Source organism: Coffea arabica, chromosome 4c, assembly GCF_036785885.1.
Source record: "Coffea arabica cultivar ET-39 chromosome 4c, Coffea Arabica ET-39 HiFi, whole genome shotgun sequence".
Taxonomy (NCBI): domain Eukaryota; kingdom Viridiplantae; phylum Streptophyta; class Magnoliopsida; order Gentianales; family Rubiaceae; genus Coffea; species Coffea arabica.
Window position 1 is genome coordinate 48,565,109 of NC_092316.1, and position 26,371 is coordinate 48,591,479.

Here is a 26,371-nt window from a genome sequence, read left to right on the forward strand (position 1 = left end):
AATAAAAAGAGATTTGAAGTGGATGAGGATATTGTAAACTTGATTGATAATAATGAATTAATAGAAATAAAAAGATTTGTAGAAATAGAGGAAATTTCTTCCGATGAAAGTATATTTATCTGTACAAATACAGAATACGAAATAAGCGGTGAAGATGAGTAAAATAGAAATGGGTCCAACACGCTTCCATACCTTAGATCTGATTTTCGACCGCAAAAACTCCGGCTACCTCCCCGAGAACTTATTACTTGGGCGTTGCAGTCTCCAACCACTGGGGTGACTTCCTTTAAGGGCCGCTTCAGAGTTTTACAGCACAGTTTAGTTTCGTTTCCTACCTCTAAGCGTACTTAGATGTAAATATGGAAAGATGTGAAGAAACTTGTTTCTCTTATCAATGAAGAAAGTTAGGTACAAGATGATAACCTAGCACACTACTCTCTCTCTCCCTTTATTTCTTATACATAGAAAATTTTAAAACCATCGGTAGTAGAACTCTAGTGCTTTTCTCAATTCTTTCTTACTAACACTAATTTCAACTCCAAGTTCCCCCTCCCTTCATATGGCATCTGCATATTTATAAATGTTTGGCAGACTTCAATGTCGGATGTGAATTGATTTTTCCACGGACTCCTTCTTTCTTCAATTGCGCGGACTTGAATAATATACTTAGGATTTCGGGAGTGTGACGTAAGTGCTTACGTCTTATTCCATGCTCTGACTGCTTGATGCCGTGTCCTTATCTTTTTTTTTAGTACATGCTAGACACGTGTTATTTTTATGCTTCCTCATCTTGCACAAAGTCTTGATAGCTTTATTGCTGGATTTTATTCTGCTGCTTTCCAATAAGCGTATTTTCCAATTTAAATAATTTATAGCTGCTTCTGGAGTCTTTCCAGCATATGTAGTCGTTATAGAAGAAAATGCTCCATTTCCTCCGTATGTACGAAATCCTTGCTTGAGTGTATTTTCTAGATTTTGCAAAACAATTCTCAACCCAAGTGCTCTTCGATAATGTATTTTTTCTTCCGAAAAATATTCATACTCCTTCCACTGAGGATATACTTTTATCTCCAAGTCATCATATTTCATGACTTTAATATGAGAAAAAGCATCATATCTATTTGAGTCTTCAAAATCTGGTCCATCTGCAATAATTTTGAGCATTAATATATTCTTGGGACCATAAGTAGGATTATTTTGATAGATGTGCCTAACTCCATCTTGAATCCATCGTGGGAGTTTGGAAATTTCAGCAAAGGTTGGAGTAGTCATGTATATGGCATTGATTACTCCAAAATTGTATCACTTTTGAATAAAATTGCAATCACATCTCTGTACATAATTTATCCGAGGATAGATCCCCGTGAAATCCATATAATATGTATCGGTATTTTGCAAGGCATATAATTCTCTCATAAGAGAATTGTATTCAGTGACGAGCGGATGCTCATTAATTATATTATTTAATATGGGTATCCTCTGAGATGTCTGTTTCCGACTAAAATCCGGTCTCAAGGATATTTCATCATTGAGAGTATTTAATCCAGAACTCTCGGTCTGTTGACAATCTTCTTGTCCCGGTGAAAGGGGAAGATTTTCTGTCTCATCTTTCTTGAACAGATCATATAATATTTCTTCAACCTTGTCGTAAAGGCTGAATGTATTCTGGCCTTTTTCGGCATGTTTGATAAGAAGTTCAGAAACATCTTTATTTAGATCTTGATAATTCACAATATCCATTACGTCATTGAATGACGTGTGCAATTGAGAAATTTTTTCAGATAACTCTGAGACCTTATCCAAAAGGATAGTTTGCTTATTCATTTGGCTTTCAATCCATAGTGAAAAAATCTGCAAGGCAATTCTCATCGGACTTTATTAGTTCAATTTCAATCATAAATTCAGATAATGCCATTTGCCATCTAATTAATCTTTTATTTTGGGGCAAAGGTTTAATATTATTTTTAATAAATGCTCTCACTTGAATATTATCAGTTCTTAACTTAAATTTCTTGGGTAACAAAAAGTAATAAAATTTATGACAACCTCTTATTACTGCAAGTAATTCTTTCTCATTTATATGATATCTTTTTTCCGTATCTGAAAACATTCCAGATGCATATCTACATAATAAATTATTTTCTGTTTTTAAAACTGCACTCCAAACTTCTTCAAAAGCATCAGTTTCTAATATAACATTATCTTCATCTGATGGTAAAGTTAAAAAAGGTAAATTTTTACATTGTTCTTTTATTCTCTTTACTAAAGCAATATGATTTTCAGAAAATTCATATTTATTATTTTTCTTCAATAATTTTTGCAATTCTTTTCTTTTATCTGCTAAGTTACAAATAAAATCAGATGCATAATTTAATGTTCCTAAAAATCTTTGCAATTGTTTTTTATCTTCTAATTTATCAGGAAATGCTTGTATTTTTTCTAAAATATGCGGTTGCATTTTTATTCCTTCACCATTTATTTCTAATCCTAAAAATTCAATTTCTTTTAGTCCTATTTTTGCTTTCTTTTCTGATAACCCAATTCCATGTTTTAAACATAAATTAGAGAATATATTTAAATATTCTAAATGTTCTTCTATTGAATTTGAAGCTATTAATATGTCATCAACATATACATATAAGAAAGGATAATCTTTAAAGATTTTATCCATTTTTCTTTGATATATTTGAGGGGCATTTTTTAATCCAAATGGCATAACTAATCATTCATATTGTCCTTGAGGAGTACAAAATGCTGTGTATTTAATACTATCAAGGTGCATTTTTATTTGCCAAAAATCACTTTTACAATCAAACTTAGAATATATTTTCTTGCTTTTACTCATATTTATAAGGGTTTCTTTATATGATAAAAAGTATCCATCAAATATGGTTTCACTATTTAATTTGAAATATCAATTAAAATTATGTTGTAATAATCTTAACATGCCTACCCAGATAGGATGTGATACTTCTTATTATTATCATGAAATGAAAAATAAATATAAAAAGCGAAAATATTTTAAAAGAAAATATATGAAGAAAAAAAAGGCAAAATACTACAAAAGTAGAGAAAAATTTCCAAAAAAGAAAAAGATGTATAGAAGAAATAAAAGAAAAAGAAATATAACAGATTGCCAATGTTATTTTTGTAAAGAAAAAGGACACTTAGCGAATCAATGTCCTAAGAAATTTAATAAAAAGAGATTTGAAGTGGATGAGGATATTGTAGACTTGATTGATAATAATGAATTAATAGAAATAAAAAGATTTACAGAAATAGAGGAAATTTCTTCCGATGAAAGTATATTTATCTGTACAGATACAGAATACGAAATAAGCAGTGAAGATGAGTGAAATAAAAGAAGAGAAAAATAATACTTCTGAAATAATAGATATTCATTCAGAAAAATTAGGAGAATATAGTCAAGAAGCACTCATAGATAGAAAAATATTAACAAAAATTCAAAAAAGTAATTTTTCAATAAATTCTTATAGTGGATTTAATGTACCTGCATTAGAAAAAATAAAATTTTATCTATGAAAACACCATATGTACTATGGAATAAATCTCAAGGAGAAAGCATTAGAATTCAGCCTTACTACCAACAAAATAATGATCCCATTAATATCTAAAAAAGATATTTACAGCAAATTAGAAAAAATACCAGAAAAAATAAGAGAATCAATAGGATGGATTCATATAGGTTCTATCCAAATGATTATTAGATCTACATTTAGAGAAGAATTGAATACACCTATAGACCTTGCTATAGTTGATAATAGAATAAAAAAATAGAGAAGAAGCAACTCTCGGAATCCTTAGAGGAAACCTTAAATATCAAAAACTAATTTTTAATATATATCCAAAAATCTCTTATAACATACAAGATAAAGATTTTGATAAGACACTTTCCTTAATACAAGATTTCAAAAGAAAAGATTTCTTTTTTAATGGAAATAGACCATATTCCATTACATATATGATTTCTTATGCTTTATCAAATACACATCATACTGAACATTTTTCAAAAACTGAATTTATTGATCTCCCTAAATTATTTTCCGAAGTAGGAAAAATATATCCTCCAGAAATTACTAATATAGAATTAAATGAGGAATTCAATTTAGATATAAGTCAAAAACCTCTATTAGACAAGCCAAATGCCTTGTTATCAAGATTATCTTATGCAGGAAAAATGGTTAGAAGTAATTCTTACCGTTTACCGAATATGAATACTAATCAAAAAATAACAACAAATTATAGAATAGAAACTAGATATTGCAATGGAAAAAATATGACAAATTGTAATATTTTAATAGATACAGGAGTTAATGGAAATTATATATCACATAGACTAATTGAACACTTACCCATTTTTCAATTAGAAAACCCTTATCAATACACAAATTTTAATGGAGAAACTCATGAAATAACGGAGACTATAGAAACAGAAATTGAATTAACTGGTAATCGAATTCCTATTCGACTCCTAGTTGAAAATGAAGGATTTAATAATACTCTTGAAATAATGTTAGGATAATCTTATGAAAGATTATATCCAGTAGGAAATAATTTTACATATAGCTGCTTTCCCCTAAATGTTCTTATATCCTAAGGATAATCTTTTGAAATCTTATGAAAAGTAATAGGATATACCTACTCTCTGTATCATCAGTGGGAGTGTCGTGAAATGCTCTTGGGATGGGCCTTGAAGAGTTGAAGGTCTGCTTTGATGTCAATTTGGGGAATCACATGTCTTTTTTTATTTTGAATCAGGGAATCACATGTCTACTTGTGAAGAATTTCCATGTGCCATGTGCCCAAACAACCCAAGCTTACCCTTATCTATAGGACTAGGAATTAAGATTAGCCCGAACATTAAATTGTGTAGGGGCTATTTAGAGATTGTTTAGACGCAACAAAAATTCCGTTTCAAGCTTGAGTCAACTCGAATTGACTTCAATTCAATGGTTCTTATTTGTGTAGGATTACATCAATTTGAAGTTTACTAAAACTCGAATGATTAATCTTTTTGATACTGTTAGTGTATAGTGTATACATTGGATCTACAAGTGTATATACTAATAGCACATAAAAATTTTGAGTAAATCTTTTTATATATTGATGGTATGTATATTAGCAAGTGTAGATGCACACCATATATACAAAATTTGGTGTTCAAAATCAAATTACAATGATGTGACATGCATCCAGACCTGTCAGTGTATATGCTGACAATATAAGAAAGATTAATCCAAAAGTTTTATCCAAATTAAAAGCCAAGAATGTTGGTTAACATTATCGGATAATTGAGAAAAAGAAAGTCAATCGTTCTTTTGCAACATTAGTTAGAAACTCATTTTATCTTTCTATATAAAGTGGAAAACTTGGTCTTGTAAAGAGTAATACGGTCCTCTACAAACACTTTAAGTAGGTATCTATTTTATATTGTACTAAAGACAAATTTATATTTAGATGCAGTTGCTATGGATTACACCAATCAAGAATAGAAATATGATATGATCTCATAGGGTGGGTCTAAAGGAAGACGCATTCCTAATTGTAGATCTAGACTTTGCTTTGCTAATATGTTAGCTCAAGAAATCTAGTCTGTTCATCACATAAATGACTTTGAATAGTAGATTATTTGGAATAATTTTTTGAATAAAATACTATATCACTATTTTGATATGATATATATAAGATAAAAAGGAGATTGAAAAATACACTATTGATGCAAGCAAATACATTTTTCAACAATGACTTATCAATTTTTAAAACAAACTCGAAATATAATACATTTTCAACAATGACTTATCAACTTTTTAAATTGGCTTTGAAGCTTTTCATTTACTGAATAAAGGTGCCTCCAACAAACTCGACATACAATATATTTTCAACAATGACTCGTCAACTTTTTAATTTGGCTTTGAAGCTTTTCATTTACTCAATAAAGGCGCCTCCAAATCTGTGTGTACAAATGTATTTGCATCACTTTTCTGTGAATTTATTGTTTAGGTAATTGGATGCCAATGTTTCATTGTAACATTAAAGCAGTGGCATGTGTTGACCTGCAATGCTAAACCTTCAAGACTAGTATATTTGTCACAAAATTTTTTCCCAAATCGCCAATTTTGCTTCATAGAAGATCATTGACTCTATATTGTTAGCATTATTCTCTAATTTGGGCTTCCAAACTTTGTTTTCTCAAAAATGGGTTAAATGAAAACCAGTCTGATTAGTTAGAGCCTAGGTCTGTATCAGTCATCTATTTGGTGTGATATGTAAGGTGTAAGGTCTGTTATGAAGATTAGGGTTACCTTAATGGAAGGTTCATTATAATCATAAAAGATTAGATCCCACTTTTTCATCTATATGCTAGCATTGTATTATTAGGGTGGCTTGCCCCATTGATGACCACCATACAGATTTAGAAAAGGAGAGGGAGTCACATATGCTAGGTACACGATCCATAACGTTCCAATCAAGATGCGAACCACAACATCCCAACCAAGATTTTCAGACATCTCTCAATCTCTCTCTCTCGATCTCCAATTATGGGATCATGGAAAATTCTACATATACAGTCTACATAAAAATTTGTTTCTACCACAACAATTCTGCTCTCGAGCCTTGAAGTACCTTTCCACTAGTTAAACGCAACAAATCCCCTCTAATACACTAACTGCTGCTCTCGTATAGCTTGAACAAATCCATTAGCTTGAGCTCACGATTTAATGACTGAAAATGCAGAATAGCTCTTGCAACAAGGGTTACAATTATGAACCTAGTTCATGTTTTGTATTGCAATATGGTATGGTCCAAGCAGTATAGATTCAACATTAATACACAATGGAGTTGGTCCACGAAAAATTCAGAACCCATGTCTCTAGAACACCCCGATCTTAGGCAGGTCATACTGTTGCCTTGTGTGGAATTGATATGGATTGCAAATATTTTCAGATTAAATCAGCCATAGTTATTTTTTTAAAGTTAGAATATACTAACTAGTTTGCAAGAAAGTAGAAGGGGGATTTAAGTCTTACCTCCAACTCAATTGAAATACAAATATTATATACTAAAATTTTAGCATTATAACTTAACGTCCACTATGGTGATGGTAACACGAAAGTATTACAGTATTCGGTTTGGTATCCTGCCGCGTTTGCATCATTTTATTAATATGTGAATCGTCTTTCTCCTTCTGAATTTCTTGAAAATAATTAGAATAAACTAGTCGTCTGCATTGTTCTCGTCTTTTTTTTTTTTTGCCTTGCGAGCTACTTGTTCTAATATTTACGTAAGATGTTTTTATTCATTTTCAACTCAAAAGTTTTGTAAAATTTTTTAAAAGATTGTAAGACTTCTTTTTTTTTTTTTTTTTTAATCTTGAGGATCTAACTTCCTACATCTTTAACTCTTCAAATGCAACTGACTTTGGTGTTTCTTCTTATCATTTTACTCCAGGAAAATCATTCAAAACGTTCAATACATGTTGTCAAATAAATTTTTTCATCATTTACTTTTAAAATAGTAACTTTTCGTCCTTTATAAAAATCAAGTTAGTAAATTTTAGTCTCAATCTAAATTTTCAGCTACCTTTTACTTTGAATTCATCAAGTGATCTACACATAATCATTTTTTAGGGGCAAAATAATTAGATCCCATTTTAGTTAAGCAAGTGACCCTATCCATATTTATTTCTGCCTCTAAAAAATTAGGATTTGACTCAAACCACATTCATTTTTTTCTCGCGAAAAAAGGGATTTAATCCAATCCATATTCACTTTTGCCATTAAAAATATGGTTTTGAATTTTTTGTATATAAAAATGATTGCATATGAGTCATATGATGATTTCAAACAAAAAAGTGATTGAAAATTTAGGTTGGGAGCCAAATGAGCCAAATTGTGCTAAATTAAACTCGTAAAGGACTTAAAATTAATATTTAAAGTAAATGACAAAAAAAAATTATTTGATGAGACGTGAAAAATGTTTTGAACAATATTTCCTTCTACTTCCACTTCATCATTTTGTAGATTCATTTACTTTTGAGTTGACTTTCCCATCCCCGAATGTTTTCAACTCCACGACTGTCATCCTCCATGTGACCTTTTTATTTGACCACCTTCACGCTTTGAATTTTTTTTTTCAGGTCCCTTACCTTCCTGCTCTTTCGCGATTGCCGTGATAACATTAGGATCAACCAGCTGCCCAACTAAAAAGGCATTAGCAATTGCACCCCCGTATAAATAAAAACCATTATTGGAGTGGTGTCTCTCATTTTGAGAGTGTTTTCTCTCGTTTTTAGAGAGAGAAATCTCCCTCTCGTGGGAGTCGTGTTCTCCTAACAACTTTTTCAAATTTTTCCTTCTGCGAGTCCCAAAATAACAGAAAGCTACGTGAAACTTTCCCATTTTTTTTAGTTCTATTCATCAGATTAATGGAGTCCTGCATAACCATTGCAGCGATTCATCCCCTCTTTAGCTTTCAAACTAAGAACATCCACCTACGCTAACATAGCAATAGCTTATCGAGCTGATAGTCTTATGAGTTCACTCTACTGGTTCAAAGGAAATAGAAGTTGACGTCTTATTTTTTCTCTTTCTCTGGTTTGTGTTTTTTACTCTCCTTTGTTTTAGTGTTCTTCAGGTCTTCCGCTCTTTCTAGCAGATTTTTGGATCATACTGCCTGGCTGTGGGGACGACGGACGGGAAGTGGAGGAACGGTGGTGTTTCCTTGAGTTGGACTGAGCTGCAGGGTTCTGAAAATCAAAGCAGTACAGGCGGTGGGATCTGTGGTCATGGAGCGAATAGAGGAGGTTTTGAGGAAATTCTCCTTGTCGGAGAATGAAAGGGAAGGAGTTTGCCTGGGGACTGAGGATCTGGCAAATTGAATAAAGGAATGTAGGTTGAGTTTAATTGGTAAAGTTTGGGGGGATAAACAAGTCAACTTCAATGGCATGAGGAGTTTTGCAAATAACATGTGGCCTCAGGTAAGAAATTTAAAAGTAACAGAGATTAGAGCCAATATGTTTCAGTTTGTGTTTGAGTCTAGGAAGGATATTGATTTTGTGTTAAGTAAAAAACCATGGATATACGATGGGCAGCCTCTAGTGCTGTTGGAATGGCAGACAGATCTGGAGGAGGCTTGTAGTAGGACTCTAGTATGGGTGCAGTTTTGGAATATTCATCTTCACTGGGCAGCGAAGGAGGCAGGGAGGAAAATAGGAGGAATTTTTTAGGGGGTTAGGGAGGTCATTATTCCACAGGAGGGAGGGAAGGATGGTAAGCATCTGAAGATACTGGCTGAAATCGATCTGAGGAAGCCCTTACCTAGAGGGGTTATGGTTTGAAGTAATGGAGGGACAAGATGGATTGAGTTCAAGTATGAGAAGTGCCCTGACTTCTGCTTCTGTTGTGGACTAATAGGCCATTCTGAACGAAATTGCAGTAGGAAGGGGATGCATATGGATAAGGAGAATCAGTATGGCAACTGGCTAAGGACTAGTTTTCCAAGGAGTCCTCGGAGGAAGTTTAGGAGTGGGAGGGATGAAGAGCAGCCAGAAAAAGAGGTAGATAGGGAGCCCAGTCTGGATAAAGAAGGTTGCAGTCCACATTACCCTATGTTAACATACACCAAGGAATTCCATAGCTCAACTGGAAAAGCAGGTTCCTCAGGTGCAGGGGGTGAGGGGTTGTGTGTGGTTGATGAGGAAGGAACAGTTGGTAAGGTGGCAGAGCAGTTAGGGATGTCAGGGATGGGACAGCAGATGATAGGGAGGGAGGAGAGTCAGGGGGTGTGTTGTATACAGGAGGATGTCAAGGAAGTTACAGAGAAAGGCAGGGATGGAGGGTGTCAGGAAGGAACAATACCTGAGGGAGGGAAGGGTGAGAAAGGTGACAGTGGGCAGGATTCTATGTGGGTGGATGGGGAGAATGTGGGTGGGATAGGAGAGGGTAGAGTGGGAAAGGTAGGAGGAGGAAGGGGGAAGAAAGTAGACCACAATGCTAAAGCTGTTAATGCCAGTATAGGGAATTATAGAGTTAGTAAATCATGGAAAATAATAGTGAGGGAAGTCAGTAGAAGGAAGCCCCTGCAAGAGCTGGATGTGGGAAAAAGGAAACAGGATGAGAATGGAGGGAGTCAGGTAGAAGAACAGAGGGGGGTGCAAGCAGGAAAAAGGCTAAGCTGTGGGAAATGACTGATGACAGGATGATGATTGTTGAGGTGGTGGAGCCCTCCCTTAATGGGGCTCCCAGTTTCCAATGAGAGCTCTGGTGTAGAACTGTCGAGGTGCGGGGAGCCCCTTGACAGTTCCCCAGCTTAAGGAACTAGTGAGAGTCCACTCCCCTTCTTTGATTTTCTTAGCAGAAACAAAAAAGAAGAAGAGTTACTTGAATAGTGTTAAGCAGTGGGTGAAATTTGATGATTTGTTTGTAGTAGATCCAGTAGGTACTGCTGGGGGTCTGGCTGCGTTTTGGAGGAATAATCTCCAGGTGAAAATAATTTTGTTTACTAGTTTTACTATAGAGCTGCTTTTGGCTGATTCTGAAGGAAAAAGGGATTGGTGGTATATATGTACATATGCTAGTACAGATGATAAGGTGAGAGAACAACAATGGGAAGTGCTTGAGATGAGAAAACAGATCTGGGGTGATTGTTGGGCACTCATAGGGGATCTAAATGATATTACCTCTAATGGGGAGAAATGGGGAGGTAGAGCTAGGATTGAAGCTAGCTTTGAGAAGTTCAACAATTTCATTAGTAGGAATTCGCTGGTTGATATTGGTTTTGAGGGAGTCCCTTGGACCTGGTGCAACAATTGGGACAATGAGGATGAGGTAAAAGAGAGGCTTGATAAAGTAATAGGAACAAGGCAGTGGTGTGATAACTTTAGGAAGGTTAAGTGTACTCATATAGAGACAGAGGCCTCTGACCACTGTGCTCTGATTCTAGACACTACCCCAGTGGCAAAACAAAGGAAAAGGAGATTTATGTTTGATAAAAGATGGCTTATGCAAGAGGGTGTGGGGGATGTGGTGAGAGAAGCTTGGGATAGGGACCAACAGAGGTCTAGGCTTTATAAGGTACAGTGTAAGATTAAGCAGGTCAGAGTTAACTTGCTGAATTGGAGCAGGAGGCTGAACATGAATGCCAAGCAAAATATTGATCAGATTAAAAGGGAGATTAAGGAGATGAGGGAGAGTAGCAGCAGTGATAGTAGATGCAGGATTGCAGGTCTGAAGAGGCAATTAGCAGAAGCGCATAAGAGGGAGGAAATTTTCTGGAGCCAGAAGGCCAGGGTCAAGTGGTTAACTGAGGGAGATAAGAACACTAGTTTCTTCCATGCTAGTGTAATGAGTAGAAGGAGGCAGAATCGTATTAGTGTACTTCAAAGGAAGACTGGAGAATGGTGTAGAACTGAGGAGGAGATTTGTGAGGAGGTGGTAGACTACTTTCAGCAATTGTTTACTTTAGAGATCCCAACTGAGTTTGATGAGATTCTGGAAGGGATCCCACTGGCCATTACTGCTGAGATGAACAAAATGCTCACCAGACCAGTTTCAGATCAGGAAATCAGCCATGCAGTTAACTCCATGCATCCTAACAAGTCTCCAGGGCCAGATGGTATGTCCCCTATCTTTTATCAGAAATTCTAGCATGTGCTTAGTAAGGATATTTCTAGTGCTATTCGTGGCTTTTTTCATTCTGGTCATATTCTTAGGTCCATAAATGAAACCATGATTAGTCTTATCCCTAAAACAGACTGCCCAACCAGAATCACTGAATACAGACCTATTAGTCTTTGTAACGTCCTTTATAAGATCATTTCCAAGGTAATGGCAAATAGACTTAAGACTGTTCTGGATGTTTGTATTAGCTCGTCCCAATCTGCCTTTGTTTCTGGAAGGCAGATCCTAGATAATGTCCTTATTGCATATGAGAGTGTTCACTTCCTCAAAAACAAACGAACTGGTAAGAATGGCTACATGGCTGTAAAGCTTGATATGTCTAAGACTTATGATAGGGTAGAGTGGGTGTTTTTGTCTAAGGTTATGCAGAAAATGGGCTTCTGTCCGAAATAGATTCAGTGGATCCTTGAATGTATATCTAGTGTCTCTTATTCCATCAACATAAATGGAGATAAGAAGGGTTTTATAAAGCCAACTAGAGGGCTTAGGCAGGGTGATCCCCTTTCTCCATACCTTTTTCTGATCTATGCTGAAGGTTTTTCTGATTTGTTAAGAAAGGCAAATAGAATGGGTACTCTATCTAGCATGAAGATTGCTAATGAAGCTCCTAGTCTGTCTCACCTGTTTTTTGCAGATGATTCACTCATATTCTGTCGTGCTGAGGCTACTGAAGCTACTCAGCTTATGAAGGTATTGGATGTATATGGAAGAGCATCAGGCCAGCTAATAAACAAGGAGAAGTCATCAGTATTTTTTTAGCAAGAATGTAAAGGAAAGGCAGAAGGAGGAAGTTCTCAAGGTGCTTGAAGGGATGCAGCAGATGTACCAGAGTAAGTATTTAGGACTTCCACTGGTCATAAGGAGATCAAAAAGGCAGTGTTTGGGTACATTCGACAGAAGACTATTAACAGACTTAAAGGTTGGAAGGAAAAGCTCTTGAGCCAAGCTGGTAAGGAGGTATTACTTAAATATGTGGTTCTAGCACTTCCTGCTTATGTAATGTCCTGCTGTAGATTGCCAAAGGAACTATGCAGAAATATATGCTCAGAGATGGCTAGATTCTGGTGGGGTCAGAGGGAGAATAAGAGGAAGATTTATTGGATCAAGTGGAGTAGAATGACTGATATCAAGTCAGAGGGGGGACTTGGCTTTAGGACCTGCAGGATTTTAAAATGGCTCTACTGGGAAAACAGCTATGGAGGATTCAGACGAGACCAGATCTTCTAATGAGCAGAATAATGAAGGCAAGATATTTTCTTGGGAAGTCTATTTGGGAGGCACAGCAGAGAGGGAAGGATTCTTGGTGCTGGAAGAGTTTACTGAGTGCTAAAGGTTTACTGGAAGAGGGGATGAGAATAAGGGTGGGGGATGGTGCAACAATTAAAATTTGGGAAGATAGATGGCTGCCTGCTTCTGAGGATGGGAGAATAAGATCCCAGAGGAAGCCAGGTAGTAATATTCAAAGGGTCTGTGAGCTGATTAGAGATGGGAAATGGGATCAAGAGTTGCTGGGGGCAGGAATTTGAGGAAACTGACAGAATTCATATAGCAAGGATACCTTTAAGCCTGGGGAAGGAGCAAGATAGGGTATATTGGGCAAAAACTAATTCTGGTGCTTATACTGTCCAGTCTGGTTACAAACAAGCAAAAGAGATGAAGAAAGGGAATGGCTACTGCAAAGAAGTGCTAGAATCAAGTAGTCATGGGAGACATAAGTCTCAGTGCTGGAACTTACTTTGGAAGATGAACATGAAGAACAAGCTCAAACACTTCATTTGGAAGTGTCTACAGGGAATCGTACCGACAAATGCTGTGATAAGGGGGAAATGTGATAAAGGTGATCCTATTTGTAGGTGCTGTGGTGAGCAAGCTGAGACACTAGAACATATGTTTTTTACATGTAGCTTAGCTAAAGCAATATGGAAAGTTGCTCCACTGAGTTGGGATGGATTGGAGGTTTTTACCAACAGCTTCTGGCATTGGTGGGAAGAACTTAGAGGGGCTATGGGTAGGGAGAGTGGAAGAGACCACATTGTTCTCACTGTGCATATTTTGTGGCAAATCTGGAAGGCTAGGAATGACAAGCTTTTCAACAATATTAGTAGAGATCCAATGGCGGTTGTTAACAAGGCAGTAATGGAGTAGAATGAGTACCAATTGGCTCAGGAAGAAAGGACTGGGGAGGTGGGACAGACACTTGGAAAGGATGAGGTAAAGAGGGGGTGGGAGAGGCCACAAGGCAACTAGATCAAAATCAATACTGATGCAGCTCTACACAAGCAGGCCTGCAAAGCTGGATGGGGCATTGTGGCAAGGGATAGGAATGGGATGCTGGTAGGAGCCTGGGCATGTCCAGCTACAAATTGTGCAGAAGCACAAGTTGAGGAAGCTTTGGCGATTAGGGAGGCAATGGTGGTAGCTAAACGTAAAGGGTGGAGGATGGTGGAATTTGAATCAAATTGTAAGATGGTAGTCGACAAAATCAATGCACAGGAGGAGGAGATTAGCATAGCTACTATACTGGTAGACATATGGCGGTTAAAAACTGAATTTTATAAATATTGTTTTTCCTTCACTAGGAGGTCTAACAACTCTGTTAGTCACCACATAGCAAAGTATGCTATAGGCTTGGTAGATGTAGCTGAATGGAAGTGTGACTTCCCAGCATGGCTGCTAGAGCTAGCTCAAGCAGATTTGGAGGAGCGAAGGCTCTAACCTTGTATTAGTTTTAGTGATTAATATGATGTTGCCCTGTTGGAAAAAAAAATTGCACCCCCGTATAATTATTGGACCTTGGTCCAATAATAAAAAAGAGCACCTTTAAAAGTTCTTCTATACATTAGGTTCGAAATTCAAATCTTACCCCTATACAAACTTCTTTAAATTCCCCCTTCACCTTATAGAGTAGGAATAGGTTAAATAGTTGTCATTACAAATCAAAAAAGAAAAAAAAATTGCACCCCTTGTGTTGTTTGAACTCTTTTGAAAATCATGATGATTACAAATAGAGTATAAGTAAGTTAAATTGTTGCCATTACAGGCCAAAAAAAAAAAAAAGAAATTTGCACCCCCGATATTGTTTGAACTCTGTTGAAAATCATGATTACCAACCAGTTCCTTCGGCTCAACAATAACATCATTCTCTCCTGACCAATTCTTGGTTAAATTATTCTATTATTCTCTTAATATGTAGTAATTTTTTCTTTTCTTAGCTTGCGATTGTCTATCTAAAAAATTGGCAAAATCTTTTCTTTGTTTTGTAAGGTCCATTTTTTTGTTATATTTCAAGAGAAAAAAAAAAAGAAAAAGTGATTGATTATTACTTTCAGAAAAGCCACTGATGACACATGGGCTTTATGAGGGCATTCTGGGGCTCTAAAATTGCTTCATTTTGTGTTCTAACATATAGGCTCTAATTTATAGGCGGTTCAGTCTCCTTTGAATTTTCCGTTGATTCTTTTGGATCCATTCCTTCCTCTTAGTATAGAGTAGGAGTGGTGTAAAATAAAATTTATCGTATCCGCAAAAAAAAAGTATAGGCTTTATTAGGGCATTTTAGGGCTCTAGAGTTACTTTTTTACTTATATTTGCTCTAATTCCTTGAGACGGTAAGTGAACTTTTGCTAAATTTTTGCACTATCAAAGGGTTAAACTGCTATTTGGTCAAAGTTCAAAATTTGATTGGTAATTTAGTTAAACCTCAAGGAAGTAAATGCAATTAATACTTTCATTTATGTGTAGTAATCGTGAAAAAAGTCAATAAATCAACACAAATTGACATGAAAGAAAAAGTCAAATCAACACAAATTCATATTGGCCAAAAAGAGTAGTTTGAGCGAAAGGGACAGTATTTGGTATTGCCCGAATAATAGTTGTCGGGGAGTGGCAATAGAACTTTCTAGCCTTTAACTTTCCCTTTATTCCCAAAAGGCCCAATCGTTTTTTGACTTGTGATTTGTTTGATCAATCAGAAACCAAAATTCTCATCTTTCTCTCTTTCGATCTGATCAGCAGATCCACCATCACTTCCAAGGTAATGATCCATTCGTCTCAACTCTCAATTAGTATTTGAATCTCGATTCCCTTTGATTTACATTTTTCTTTTTGCAGTTTTTGTTTCTAATGTAAATTTTGCATGATATTTGAACAATTTTGTGGAGAAATTTCGGTTCTGATTTGAGAAATTGATTGAATTTGGTGGTTAACGTTGAAGGTAATTACTTGGGGAAGAGGACGAGAAAATGAGTCAGGTTTTTGATGGATACGAAAGGCAATACTGTGAGCTTTCGGCTAATTTATCCAAAAAATGCACTACTGCCACTATCCTCGATGGAGGTCAGAAAATTTCCCCCTCTTCCCAATGTTTTTGTTAATTATTTTGTATGTTTGCGAGGAATTTACTGCTGAAGCTGGGGTTCATTTATGTTGGAGACTTTGATGTTGTGGTAATTATGTAGTATCCCAATTATTTTGAAATTGCATCAATCTCTGCTTGTTTTGTTTGAATAATTGCTAATCTTAGCTCAATTTGAGCTAAACATTTTGAAAATCATGCTTAATGGGATATTGTAACGAATTAGGTTAATATTGATCCAATATTGCAAAAGTTGAGGGAGATTAAGTTAGAATCAAGTCAATTGATGTTGAATTGAATTAAATTTGTGCCCTGGGGGATTTAAAAAATTGCTCCAAATACAGTTGAAATTGATGCAAATTGCAAAAGTTGAGGCAGAATTCAGGTCGAATTGAGTTGAAAATGTGCCAGAGGATCGGAAAAATTGCTCCAAATTCAGTTGCAATTGATGCAACTTTTGTTGTTGTTGCGTTGGATGGAGATAAATGGAGTCAATGTTTCAAAACCTGGTCCATTTACAAACTAAAGAAATGTGATCTATGAGTGATTTGTGTATATGTCTCCACTGCTTACAAATGTCAAGTCAAAGTTTTTCCCCCCCTCCTTGATAGGGATTTCCTTTGTGATCTTGTTTTGAATATATGCAGAGCAGAAAAAACAGAAAATATCTGAAGTAAAAGCAGGATTGGATGATGCTGATGCTTTGGTAACGTAATAGTATCTTCAGTTGGATGGAACTACTTCTTCCTTTTTTTTTTTCCCAGTATAGGATTTAAGATGACTGTGGCTGCTTTTTTAATGTTGCAGATTCGTAAAATGGACCTTGAGGCTCGAAGTTTGCCGCCAAGTGTCAAGGCTTCACTTCTTGCTAAGTTAAGAGAGTATAAAACGGATCTGAATAATTTGAAGACTGAAGTAAAAAGAATCTCATCAGCTAATTCTAATCAAGCTGCAAGAGATGAACTACTAGAATCAGGCATGGCTGACGCAATGATGGTATCCTCCAATCTTTTATTACAAATCATTTGAGTCCTATTCTGTTGACTCGTTACACAAATTGTCCAATATGTTGAAGCGTTTGCCTCTTGTTTCGAGTTGACAAACATTTCATGATTTCTTCTTGAAGGTATAGGCTTCTTCATCTATATAATGTTATCACCTTTTTATTCGATCGACATATTATTTGATAAGCTTTTGATGTATAATAGTAGTCACTGTATATGTATTGTATAAGTTGTACTACTTCACTCTTCTTTCACCCTGCTTGTCTACAGTTGGACAGGATAAATTTTGACATGAGTTGTCTGTGTGTTGTTTGTATAATATGCATTTGGATAGACATCTTGTTTTGAACCTTCTTTTCTAGCGAGTGTATCAGGGGTTACTAGGTATTGAAGCCTAAATGCTACAGAAGTAATGAATTTTAGTGCCCATTACAATTAGCATAAATGGTGGCAGTTTATGCCTTCACCAAATGCTTTTCGATCTGAAGCTGTCTCAGGACTCCTATGCTGCTATTGTTTGCCAAAAAGAAATAATAATTACATCTCCTCCAAGTGCAAATATGGTCTATAATATCATTTCTTGGCTAGTTTAGCGGGCTACGGTTAAGGTACAGAATAACCAAACCCAGTAATTATTGTAAAACTAGGCACTGTAAGAAGAAATAGAATAGTGAGAAGTGAGAGGAACATGACAGAATTATCCAGGTCTTAGATTCTCCAACTTTGATCTCATATCTACCAGTACTAGTTGGAAAATTAGTTTTTGTTCTCTTAGGACTTTCTGTAATCTGTATCTGCATCATGTGTTTATTCTTGGAACTTTGTTATTGTTCCGGTTCAGAAATTAGCATTTATAGACAATTTAAACAAGCTGCAGAATGTGCTTTACCAAATTATACCAATATTTTTTGAAATGATATTTATTTACACAGCCTTTTTTTAGCTCCCCAAACCCCATTAGTTAAAAGGATGTACAAGAAAATAGAAGGGGTGTGTATATGATTTCCCTGTTTCTACATGTCAAAGGATGTGCGAATGCTACTAGCTCAACATAATTTGTTTGGTGATACTTCTTTGGGTGTTAATTGTTTCTTGAGACTATGTTACATGATGGAATACTGAAACGTGATGTTAGGTAGCTGCTGATCAAAGAGGGAGGTTGATGATGTCAACTGAGAGATTAAACAAGTCCAGTGACAGGATTAGGGAAAGTCGGAAAGTGATGTTAGAAACTGAAGATCTTGGAGTTTCGATCCTTCAGGATTTACATCAACAACGTCAGTCTCTCCTGCATGCCCATAATACGGTATGATTCCTTTAATCATCATATTAAAAGTAATGATGTAAGTTTTTTACTGGTGTGCAGCTTCATGATTTTCTTTTCTTTTTCTTCTATTTGAACGTAAACGTTATGCCAGTTATTATCTACCTGTGTTACTAGGTAATGAAATTTTTGTTGAAATAAGTTGACTTTGTATGCTCTTCTGGGAATAAGGAGTACATGTAAACCATTTAATTGCTTTGAAATATGAGCTAAGCTGACATTGTGTCTCTTATTTTTGAGACAAAACAATTGAGTAATTGTCTTCTTTTGCAGCTGCATGGAGTGGATGACAACATCAGTAGGAGCAAGAAGATACTGACTAACATGTCAAGAAGGATGAGCAGAAACAAATGGATCATCGGCTCCATTATTGCAGCTCTAGTCATTGCAATAATTTTGATTCTTTACTTTAAGCTCGCCCATTAGCGTGCCAGCTCTTCTTTGGGAAACCCGTTCACTTCTCACACTTTGGTTTGGAAAGTCATGTGTGGAAAATCTTAAATAGAATCTGCCATGCTGGTTTTGGTAGTTGTGTGTTGGGTCGATTGACCTTGTTGGTCCTGTTTTCTGCATATCATTGATTGTTATGTAATTGTAAAATGTAATACTGTCGTAACACATATTTATCAGTGTCATTAATCAGATTTATTTTGATCATCGATTACGAGATCTTTCTTTTGCTCTATTCATAGGGTTCTAATCTTGTATCGTCCTTGGGATGGAGAACTCAGCTGCCTTAGCTTGGTATTTACAATTCAATTGTTTTTTCACCTGCAGTTGAGCAATTAGGGCTATTAATGGCACTGGACAATTAGCTTCTGATGGTCTTCAGAAATAAAAGAAATAGATGGAATTTGGTCAAGTCATTGATAAACTGAAGGAGCTAGTTGGTTGGTACAAGCTTCAAAGACTCGACTCGTATTTTAGGATACTCGAATTAGTAATGTACCCAGTGGAAAAACGTTCCTCAGCATCTGGCCGTAAACCCAATTATCCATTTATAATCCATTTATTTTAACTTTTTGTAAACTCATTTAAATTCATTTTTGCAAACTAAGTTATCAATTTATACCACTCTTTGTACCCATCATTAGTTTTTAATATTTATTTATAATGTTCAATAAACTTAATTACCAATTTTTTTCATTTATACTCTATGTCACAAAATTACCTATTATTTAATAATTGAATAATAACAATATAAAAATTTGAACTAAGTACTATAAAAATTAATATAAAAACTTAATCCAAAAATTTTGAACCCCTAACATTTTTTTCATATATAAATTTAAAATTTCATTTTAGAAAGATAAGAAAATAGGCTAAAATTTATCATAAATTAGTAATGCTGAAAAATGAGCAAGTTAACAAACTAAGAGAAAATAAAATAATAAGATAAAACCAACAAATAATAATAATAATAATAATAATAATGAAACAAAAGTAGTTAACATCATGGCAAAATAAATAATTTGAAAAAAAAAATGGGTGGGAAAAAAGAAGAGACTTGGGGGGAAGAGAATTTTAAATGGGTTAATGGGTTTGATGGGTTACCCAATAATACCCATTTAATAAATGGGTATTATTGGGTAACTCATTTATACCTATATACAAAAATTTAAGATACCCATACCCATCTATTCATGGACAGGTATGAATAAATTTAATTAAATGGATTGATTTGCCACCTCTACTTCTGATTTAGAGACGAATTAATTAAGGTTCAAATGCGACTGCACCGGTTCGACTACAGTTGTGGAAGTATTTCAATCCCTAATTGCAATTCTGTCCCTCCTTTCATGTACAATAGCGTGTAGTGACTAAAACAATAGCTTGGAAAAGAATTCTTCCTTGACAACAAATTGACTTGAGAAGCATTTGTCAAGCAACATTCTTAGAGCCTATAGGGTAAGCAGGAGATCTGCTCGTCTCACTTCCAGATATTGGATCCGTACAGCTAGTCAGCACGTGAGTTCATCAAGGAGTAAACTCACCCAGTAACCACAAGTCGACCAAAGTACTACAGGTAAATTGTGACACTAAAATAGGCGGCTGTAAATCACTATTATATCAAACAGGTTATCATTGCAGACTCCTAATTAAGTGAAGGCTTTTCAGAAAAATTCTAACTGTGGTTCCAACAAGTTTAACCCAGAAACCACATCTCGAAGCTTATCTTTAGCAGTTCCAATTGGACAAAACAGTTCGTACACCTGAACAAATAAGTAATGCCGGGGGTAATAACTTTATACCATTACACCAAACTACATCAGAGGATGGAGTACACCAGTCCAAGAATCTTTTTCAGCAGCTCCACAGGTTCATATCTTCAGACAACCGGAACTGGAAATCCCTTAATACCCCAATATCCTCAGAAGAAAACCAATGACAGCATTTGGCAGCAATCGCCCAGCATCTTCTGGGAGGATATTGCTAATGCTGGATCACAATTCTGAAACCAGCAATGGAGTAGTCTCTAGATTTATGACGATCTAATAAACAATGGGCATTTTGGAACAAAGCTATGCGATTGAAGTGGAAATCATAGTCTGTTGAGTTACTCCATAAAGTGCACTTCATCGTTGACATACCAAAGCATCATTCATCAGGTGATGAATCCAAGTTAGTTACTTGGTCCTCCTCATCTTCATCCTCCTCTTCATCATCTTCATCATCTGCTGAAGCTGGTTGTCCATTGAGATCCACAGTAACACCATTTATTTTCCTTACAAATTGTCCCCGTACACGAGGTCTCCTTTCTGCGAGCCTCTTTCTATTGACATACCTGATTTTCTTGTCAAAGCACCTTTCCTTCCTTTTCTGCCTGAACTTCATCAAGGCTGCCTCCCGACGGTCAATTTTACTTGCATTCCCTTCAGCAGAAGAAGAACTTCCGTATGATGGCCATGGATGTGTTGTAGGTAGTTGGCCTGTTTGTAGGCATATTCCAACTTGGTAGTAGGGAAATGATGCCATCCCTGGCACATGGGGAGAACACTGCGGGATATGGCCATATTGAGGTAACATAGGTGAATGACTATGTACATCTGGTAGGTTCTTTTGATACATTGGGGAAGGTGGCACTATAACTTGATTCATTACTCCTGAAATATAATATGGATAAGCACTGTGTGGGTGAAACCCTGAAACATCATGGTGAGGCTCATTTCTTGGATGTGTAGGCACCTGAGAGAACTCATTTAAGTTCCTTTGTTGCAAGAATTCCAGTGACAAAGGTGGTGTACAGGACCTTTCCACAGAAAAGGAATCATGGATGCTGTCATTACTAGGACAACCTTCTCCATTGGAACGGTTCTGAAGAGCATCATTAGTAATAGTTACTTGAGAATCAGTATTGATATGGCCACCTTGTGCATTAAGATTCTCTTCAATTGTCAAATGCTGACACACATTTTCATGCAATGGGGCACCATCCTGGCAGTTGCTTTTTGGCAAGCTTGATTTTACATATGTAAAGAAGGCAGAAGATTCGCCAATCTTTAGCTCACTCTTCTTTGGAAATGAGGCAATTTGCCCTGAAAAAGTTAGCAAAATCTTAATACGTATACTAGAGGGAAAATGAAAAAAAAAAACCTGAAAATTTATTACTAGCCCATTACTAATAATTCTTGTGAACAAATGGATAACGTGGGAGTTGAATTCTACACAAATTCAAAAGAAAATCAATGATTTAATTGTAGCACTTCATGGAGAATCATTAAACAATTACTTTCATTTAGAATGAAATTCACATTTTATCTAATTCCAAAATTTTCCTTTTCTATTCCTTTATGCCTTGCAGATTTTTGCATTTCAAATTCCCATAGAAGAAATGCCCATCAAACTTGTACCTGATCCATGTTAGGAAGGTAAAAAACATGAGCAGCTACTAAAAAGATACTCATAAAATGTAGCTTAACTTGAGATAGAGAAACAGTGTTGCTACTCCACTACATAAAAGCATTATGCAATGAACAGGATTACTGCAAAAAACATTGGCTTTCATAGTCACAATGTCCAATATTTTGTAAAGTGTCATAAAGTTGTATAAGCAATATTCTCATCTTCAACTCTACTTAGGATAGGGTTTATATAGAACAAAGCTGCATTTGAACTTGTGAAACTCCCACAAGCAAATGCTAAATAAAGTATTTTCAGTGGCATTAGCTAGACATTAGGATAGTAAGAATGCTTTGTGGGTACAAAATTCAGGGTTCCTAAAAAAATATTAAATCCCCAGATTACATGTTGAAGAATGTAAATAGCCTACCTATTTGAGCATGAAACACAATCTACAGCCAAGAGTTCATTTTTAAGTTTGGAAGAGAGGTTCTGACCTACCAAAATCCACAATAAAGTGGTGTCTATAAAAGATAAGGTGCAATCAGAGAACCCGATTCTCCTTGCTCATGCAATTTAACATATGAAATCATGTGTAAACAAAGAAATTCAATCAAGAGTACTACAGTGGATGCACTACATTTCTAGCCATGAAACTGTAGCAAGATAGCATGCAGAACATGGTGCAATGAGAATCAATCAATTCAAAAGCCAAAGCAACGAAGAACAAAAGGAATTAATGTAGGCTGTGAACAATAAATTCTGAACAAGCAAAAATGTATATGCCTCTAACCTGTCCTTCGATCACTCATTCCAGGCACATCAGGGAGACACTCTGATGTGACAATAATAACAGTCTCTACAGGAGCATCTGCACTTGAAGGATTTTGCTGAAAATACAGATTGCACATTAGCGACCACAAAAATCAGAAGACATGGCTAAGTTAGGGAAAAAAAATTTAGCAGAAAAGCAACAAAATGGAAATTTGAGGTTGATTTGCACAACCCACTCATTGCAAACACCCTTCTGATACACAACTTTGTGGACATGAAGAATCTTTAATTGCCTCAGAAGGAATACTTAAATTTCTATGTTTACTTTTTTGATTGTTTGTTTCATGGTAAAGATACTATAGCTGAACTGAAACATTGACACCAAAATTCAGAAAATATGTTACAAAGTTGTACGTCAATCAAGTACTTAAGACCATAAACTGTCTCAAACAAATAAAGCTGCAAAATTTACTAAACGTGAGTTGTGACCATTTTTCTTGCATTAATCCATGCAAATTTCTTGATGAAGCAGCTTACTTGATAACCTGAAGCAGCCTCTTCAACTCCAGTTGGGCATGACATGAGTTAAATTGTGTCTAACTGGGTATCTTAGGGGGGGAAAAAGAAAACTAATCATGTTCTCTTTTGCACCCCTAATTTTTTTAAGCAAAATTACTTTTCTGAATTTTTAGCATATTTCTGTTACATTGCTTAAAATGAGAAAAAATTGGAAAACTGGCACCAGTAGACAAGAAGATATATATTTAAATCACTCTCACCTCTTCTTCCTGATGGATTGATGCACATGCTTCTGGATTAACACTTTTTCGGGATTTGTCATCAGTGTCATCAGAAAATAAAGTAGTACTGTTTGTGTTAGCATCACTAGGGTCTGATACGACCTGGTCAAAATCATAATTCAGTATGTTCTTCTCCGCTAGTCCAAGCTGTCAATGAAGAAAGCAAATTCCATTAAGGTCAACATGGCTGTAAAAAGCTTGAATATGTAGATAGAACAGAGAGGTGCATCTTCAGAATCTAAAGAAAGTCAAATCTTTTTCCCCCAATTTGGATATGTAATAAAACCAAAATTCTTTTAAAAATTGGTTTTTCAGTTTTCCATAATTGATCAAATGCTATATAATTTGGAAGCATGGCTGATAAAGCAAACAACCAACAGAAGAGAAAATATAATTTGTTGACAACAAGAAATCTAACAAGCACTCACTGTTCGCCTTCTTCTCCACATGTGAGTCCACAAGTTCAATAGTTCATTTGTGCGCAATGGCTTCACAAGATAGTCAGCTGCTCCAAATTTCAAGCACTTGACAACAATAGAAACCTCGTCTTGCGCTGACATCACTACCAAAATAGCAACGAGAATCATTTTAAAACTACTAAAGCGTAACCATGTACCATTTGACTCTATTTTACCAAATTGCCCAGGTAAGAAAAGTTATACTTACTGATGACTGGTATACGTCGCAATTCTTTATCCCTCATAATGTATTTCAAAAGTTTCAATCCCTTGGACATAGGAAGGTCAACTTCAGAAAGAATGATATCTATATCAGGCCCCTCAGCATTCAGTGCATCAATCACTTGTCTGGGTGATCTCACAGAAGTCACTGAAATCAAAGGTCATCTTGCAAAGTTAAAGCATGTGATAAATCATTTTCAGTGCCTAAAGAAGTACAATGGCTCACAACAAATTCAATGCATCAATGATGTAGAGATGCCTTCGCAACATTTTGTTCATATGCTTCACAAAAAACCAGATAGCATCTGACTTATACAGGAGAATGAAGGTAAATCTCAGTATTTTATTTAATCCCATCTCTGTTGTCTTGACAACAATCAAACACGACGCAAAGATATACCATCACCCCTTTTTTGTTCCCACCTTTCCACAAACTGTTACACATCAACATTTTCATACATTGATGAGAGTTACCAATTTTCCCCCGTTAATGAAGAAAACAGAATAAGACCTACAAATGCCAAATCCACGGAAAGCAACAAGCAACAAAAACTGTGAATGCAAACCAGAACTATTTGGTGAAGATGCAGGTTTATCATCAATATTTTGAAGCCTTCATATTATTTCCATTCCTTTCTAATATAACGAAAAATATCAAGCTATATCTCTTATAAACCTTGGATTTGAAACTGAGAAATTTTTCAAGGCAAAGCACTGTTCTTTTTGTTTTCCTTCTAATTTCTTACCTGAACCACAAACTTTCACCAAAGCATTATAGTGGATAAACATAAACACAAATACATAGTTACTAAATCACTTAAAAACAACTTTTCAATTAGATCCCTCCAGCTCTATAAAGGTCTTCTGGACTTACCACGATGATTAATGAAAACCTTCATGATTAAGATCCAGCGTCTACTACACCAGGTTACAGACAATTGAAGCATCATATAAAAGTAAAACACCAATCAGCATGAAATGATTCTGCAACCAACTTCATCCTAATACTTGGTCCCAATTTTACAACTTTTTAATCTTACAAGCAACAAAGTCATGATATTCCAGGTATGTTAAACTAAATATACAACTTTCATTAAGATACACATAAATAATCATACAAGGATTATGAATATACCTTGGTAAGAACATTTACACAAAAGTGTAGAAACCTCCTTAGAGCTCTTGGAATCATTATCACATAGTAAAATCCTGACTTTACTCCTATCTATAAACCCATCTCCACTCTTCCCTATATCACCCTTCTCCATCAATTCCACCCCAAAAATCTTCCAAAAGTATTATATTAATCAGGGACCCCAATTCCACCAATCCCAAAAATTCCCTACAACAAAATTCCCATAACCAAAAATGACTAAAAACAAAAAAAAAACCAAAAAATCCCCCTCTTTTCAACTACAACATAGATAATAAATTAGAATAAACCACGGTCAAAACTTCCACCAGAAATTCCACTTTCCAGATACAACTAGACTTATGCTGCAGTAAACCGGCGCACAGGAGGCGCAAGTTGGCAAAAATCCCTCCATAAAAAAGCAGAACTTGTAGCAATCAACTGGCAACTGGGTCTGAGCCAATCATTAAAGTAAAGGGCCAAGATTGAATCTTTTCCACAAAAATCAACGACACAGAAAAGAAGAACAAATATCTCAGCAGCCCACCATGGATATGGCAAACGTTATTATCAACCCCACAAAACACTCTCCCTCACACACACACACACAGTAGACACAGGAGTAGAAGGTGCAAGAAGAACAAGAAAGGCTGAGGAGTGAAAATGAGGTCTTTGCTGCTGTTCTGTCGTCTCAGCCTTGGCTTTTTCTTGGCGAATTTATTACTATTTTAATTGCACTTTTTTCGGTTAATGGTTGATGCTAA

At 35.6% G+C, this 26,371-nt stretch overlaps 3 protein-coding genes across 4 annotated transcripts; 2 read left to right on the forward strand and 1 right to left on the reverse strand.

Annotated features, from left to right (window-relative positions):
- The first annotated feature begins 10,640 nt into the window (after window positions 1–10,640).
- LOC140005373 (uncharacterized) lies at window positions 10,641–12,482 on the forward strand. Its single transcript, XM_072046263.1, has 2 exons — window positions 10,641–11,634; window positions 12,334–12,482. The coding sequence occupies exons 1-2, from the start codon at window positions 10,641–10,643 to the stop codon at window positions 12,456–12,458; spliced, it is 1,119 nt and encodes a 372-aa protein (XP_071902364.1). The 3' UTR covers window positions 12,459–12,482.
- A 3,028-nt stretch (window positions 12,483–15,510) lies between these two features.
- LOC113740267 (vesicle transport v-SNARE 11-like) lies at window positions 15,511–19,038 on the forward strand. 2 transcript variants are annotated; one of them, XM_027267829.2, is made up of 6 exons: window positions 15,511–15,732; window positions 15,913–16,034; window positions 16,701–16,759; window positions 16,861–17,049; window positions 18,193–18,363; window positions 18,655–19,038. In XM_027267829.2, exons 2-6 carry the CDS (start codon window positions 15,941–15,943, stop codon window positions 18,805–18,807), a joined length of 666 nt encoding a protein of 221 aa, XP_027123630.1. In that variant the 5' UTR covers window positions 15,511–15,732; window positions 15,913–15,940; the 3' UTR covers window positions 18,808–19,038. The 2 variants fall into 2 exon arrangements, with proteins under 2 accessions (XP_027123630.1, XP_027123631.1); XM_027267830.2 differs by lacking the exons at window positions 15,511–15,732; window positions 15,913–16,034 and having other exon boundaries at window positions 16,695–16,764.
- Window positions 19,039–20,412: 1,374 nt separating this feature from the next.
- LOC113740268 (two-component response regulator-like APRR1) lies at window positions 20,413–26,306 on the reverse strand. The gene is made up of 6 exons (XM_027267831.2): window positions 25,611–26,306; window positions 24,462–24,623; window positions 24,224–24,357; window positions 23,775–23,942; window positions 23,015–23,111; window positions 20,413–21,917 (listed from the first exon to the last, which is right to left on the reverse strand). The coding sequence occupies exons 1-6, from the start codon at window positions 25,741–25,743 to the stop codon at window positions 20,980–20,982; spliced, it is 1,632 nt and encodes a 543-aa protein (XP_027123632.1). The 5' UTR covers window positions 25,744–26,306; the 3' UTR covers window positions 20,413–20,979.
- Window positions 26,307–26,371: the final 65 nt, after the last annotated feature.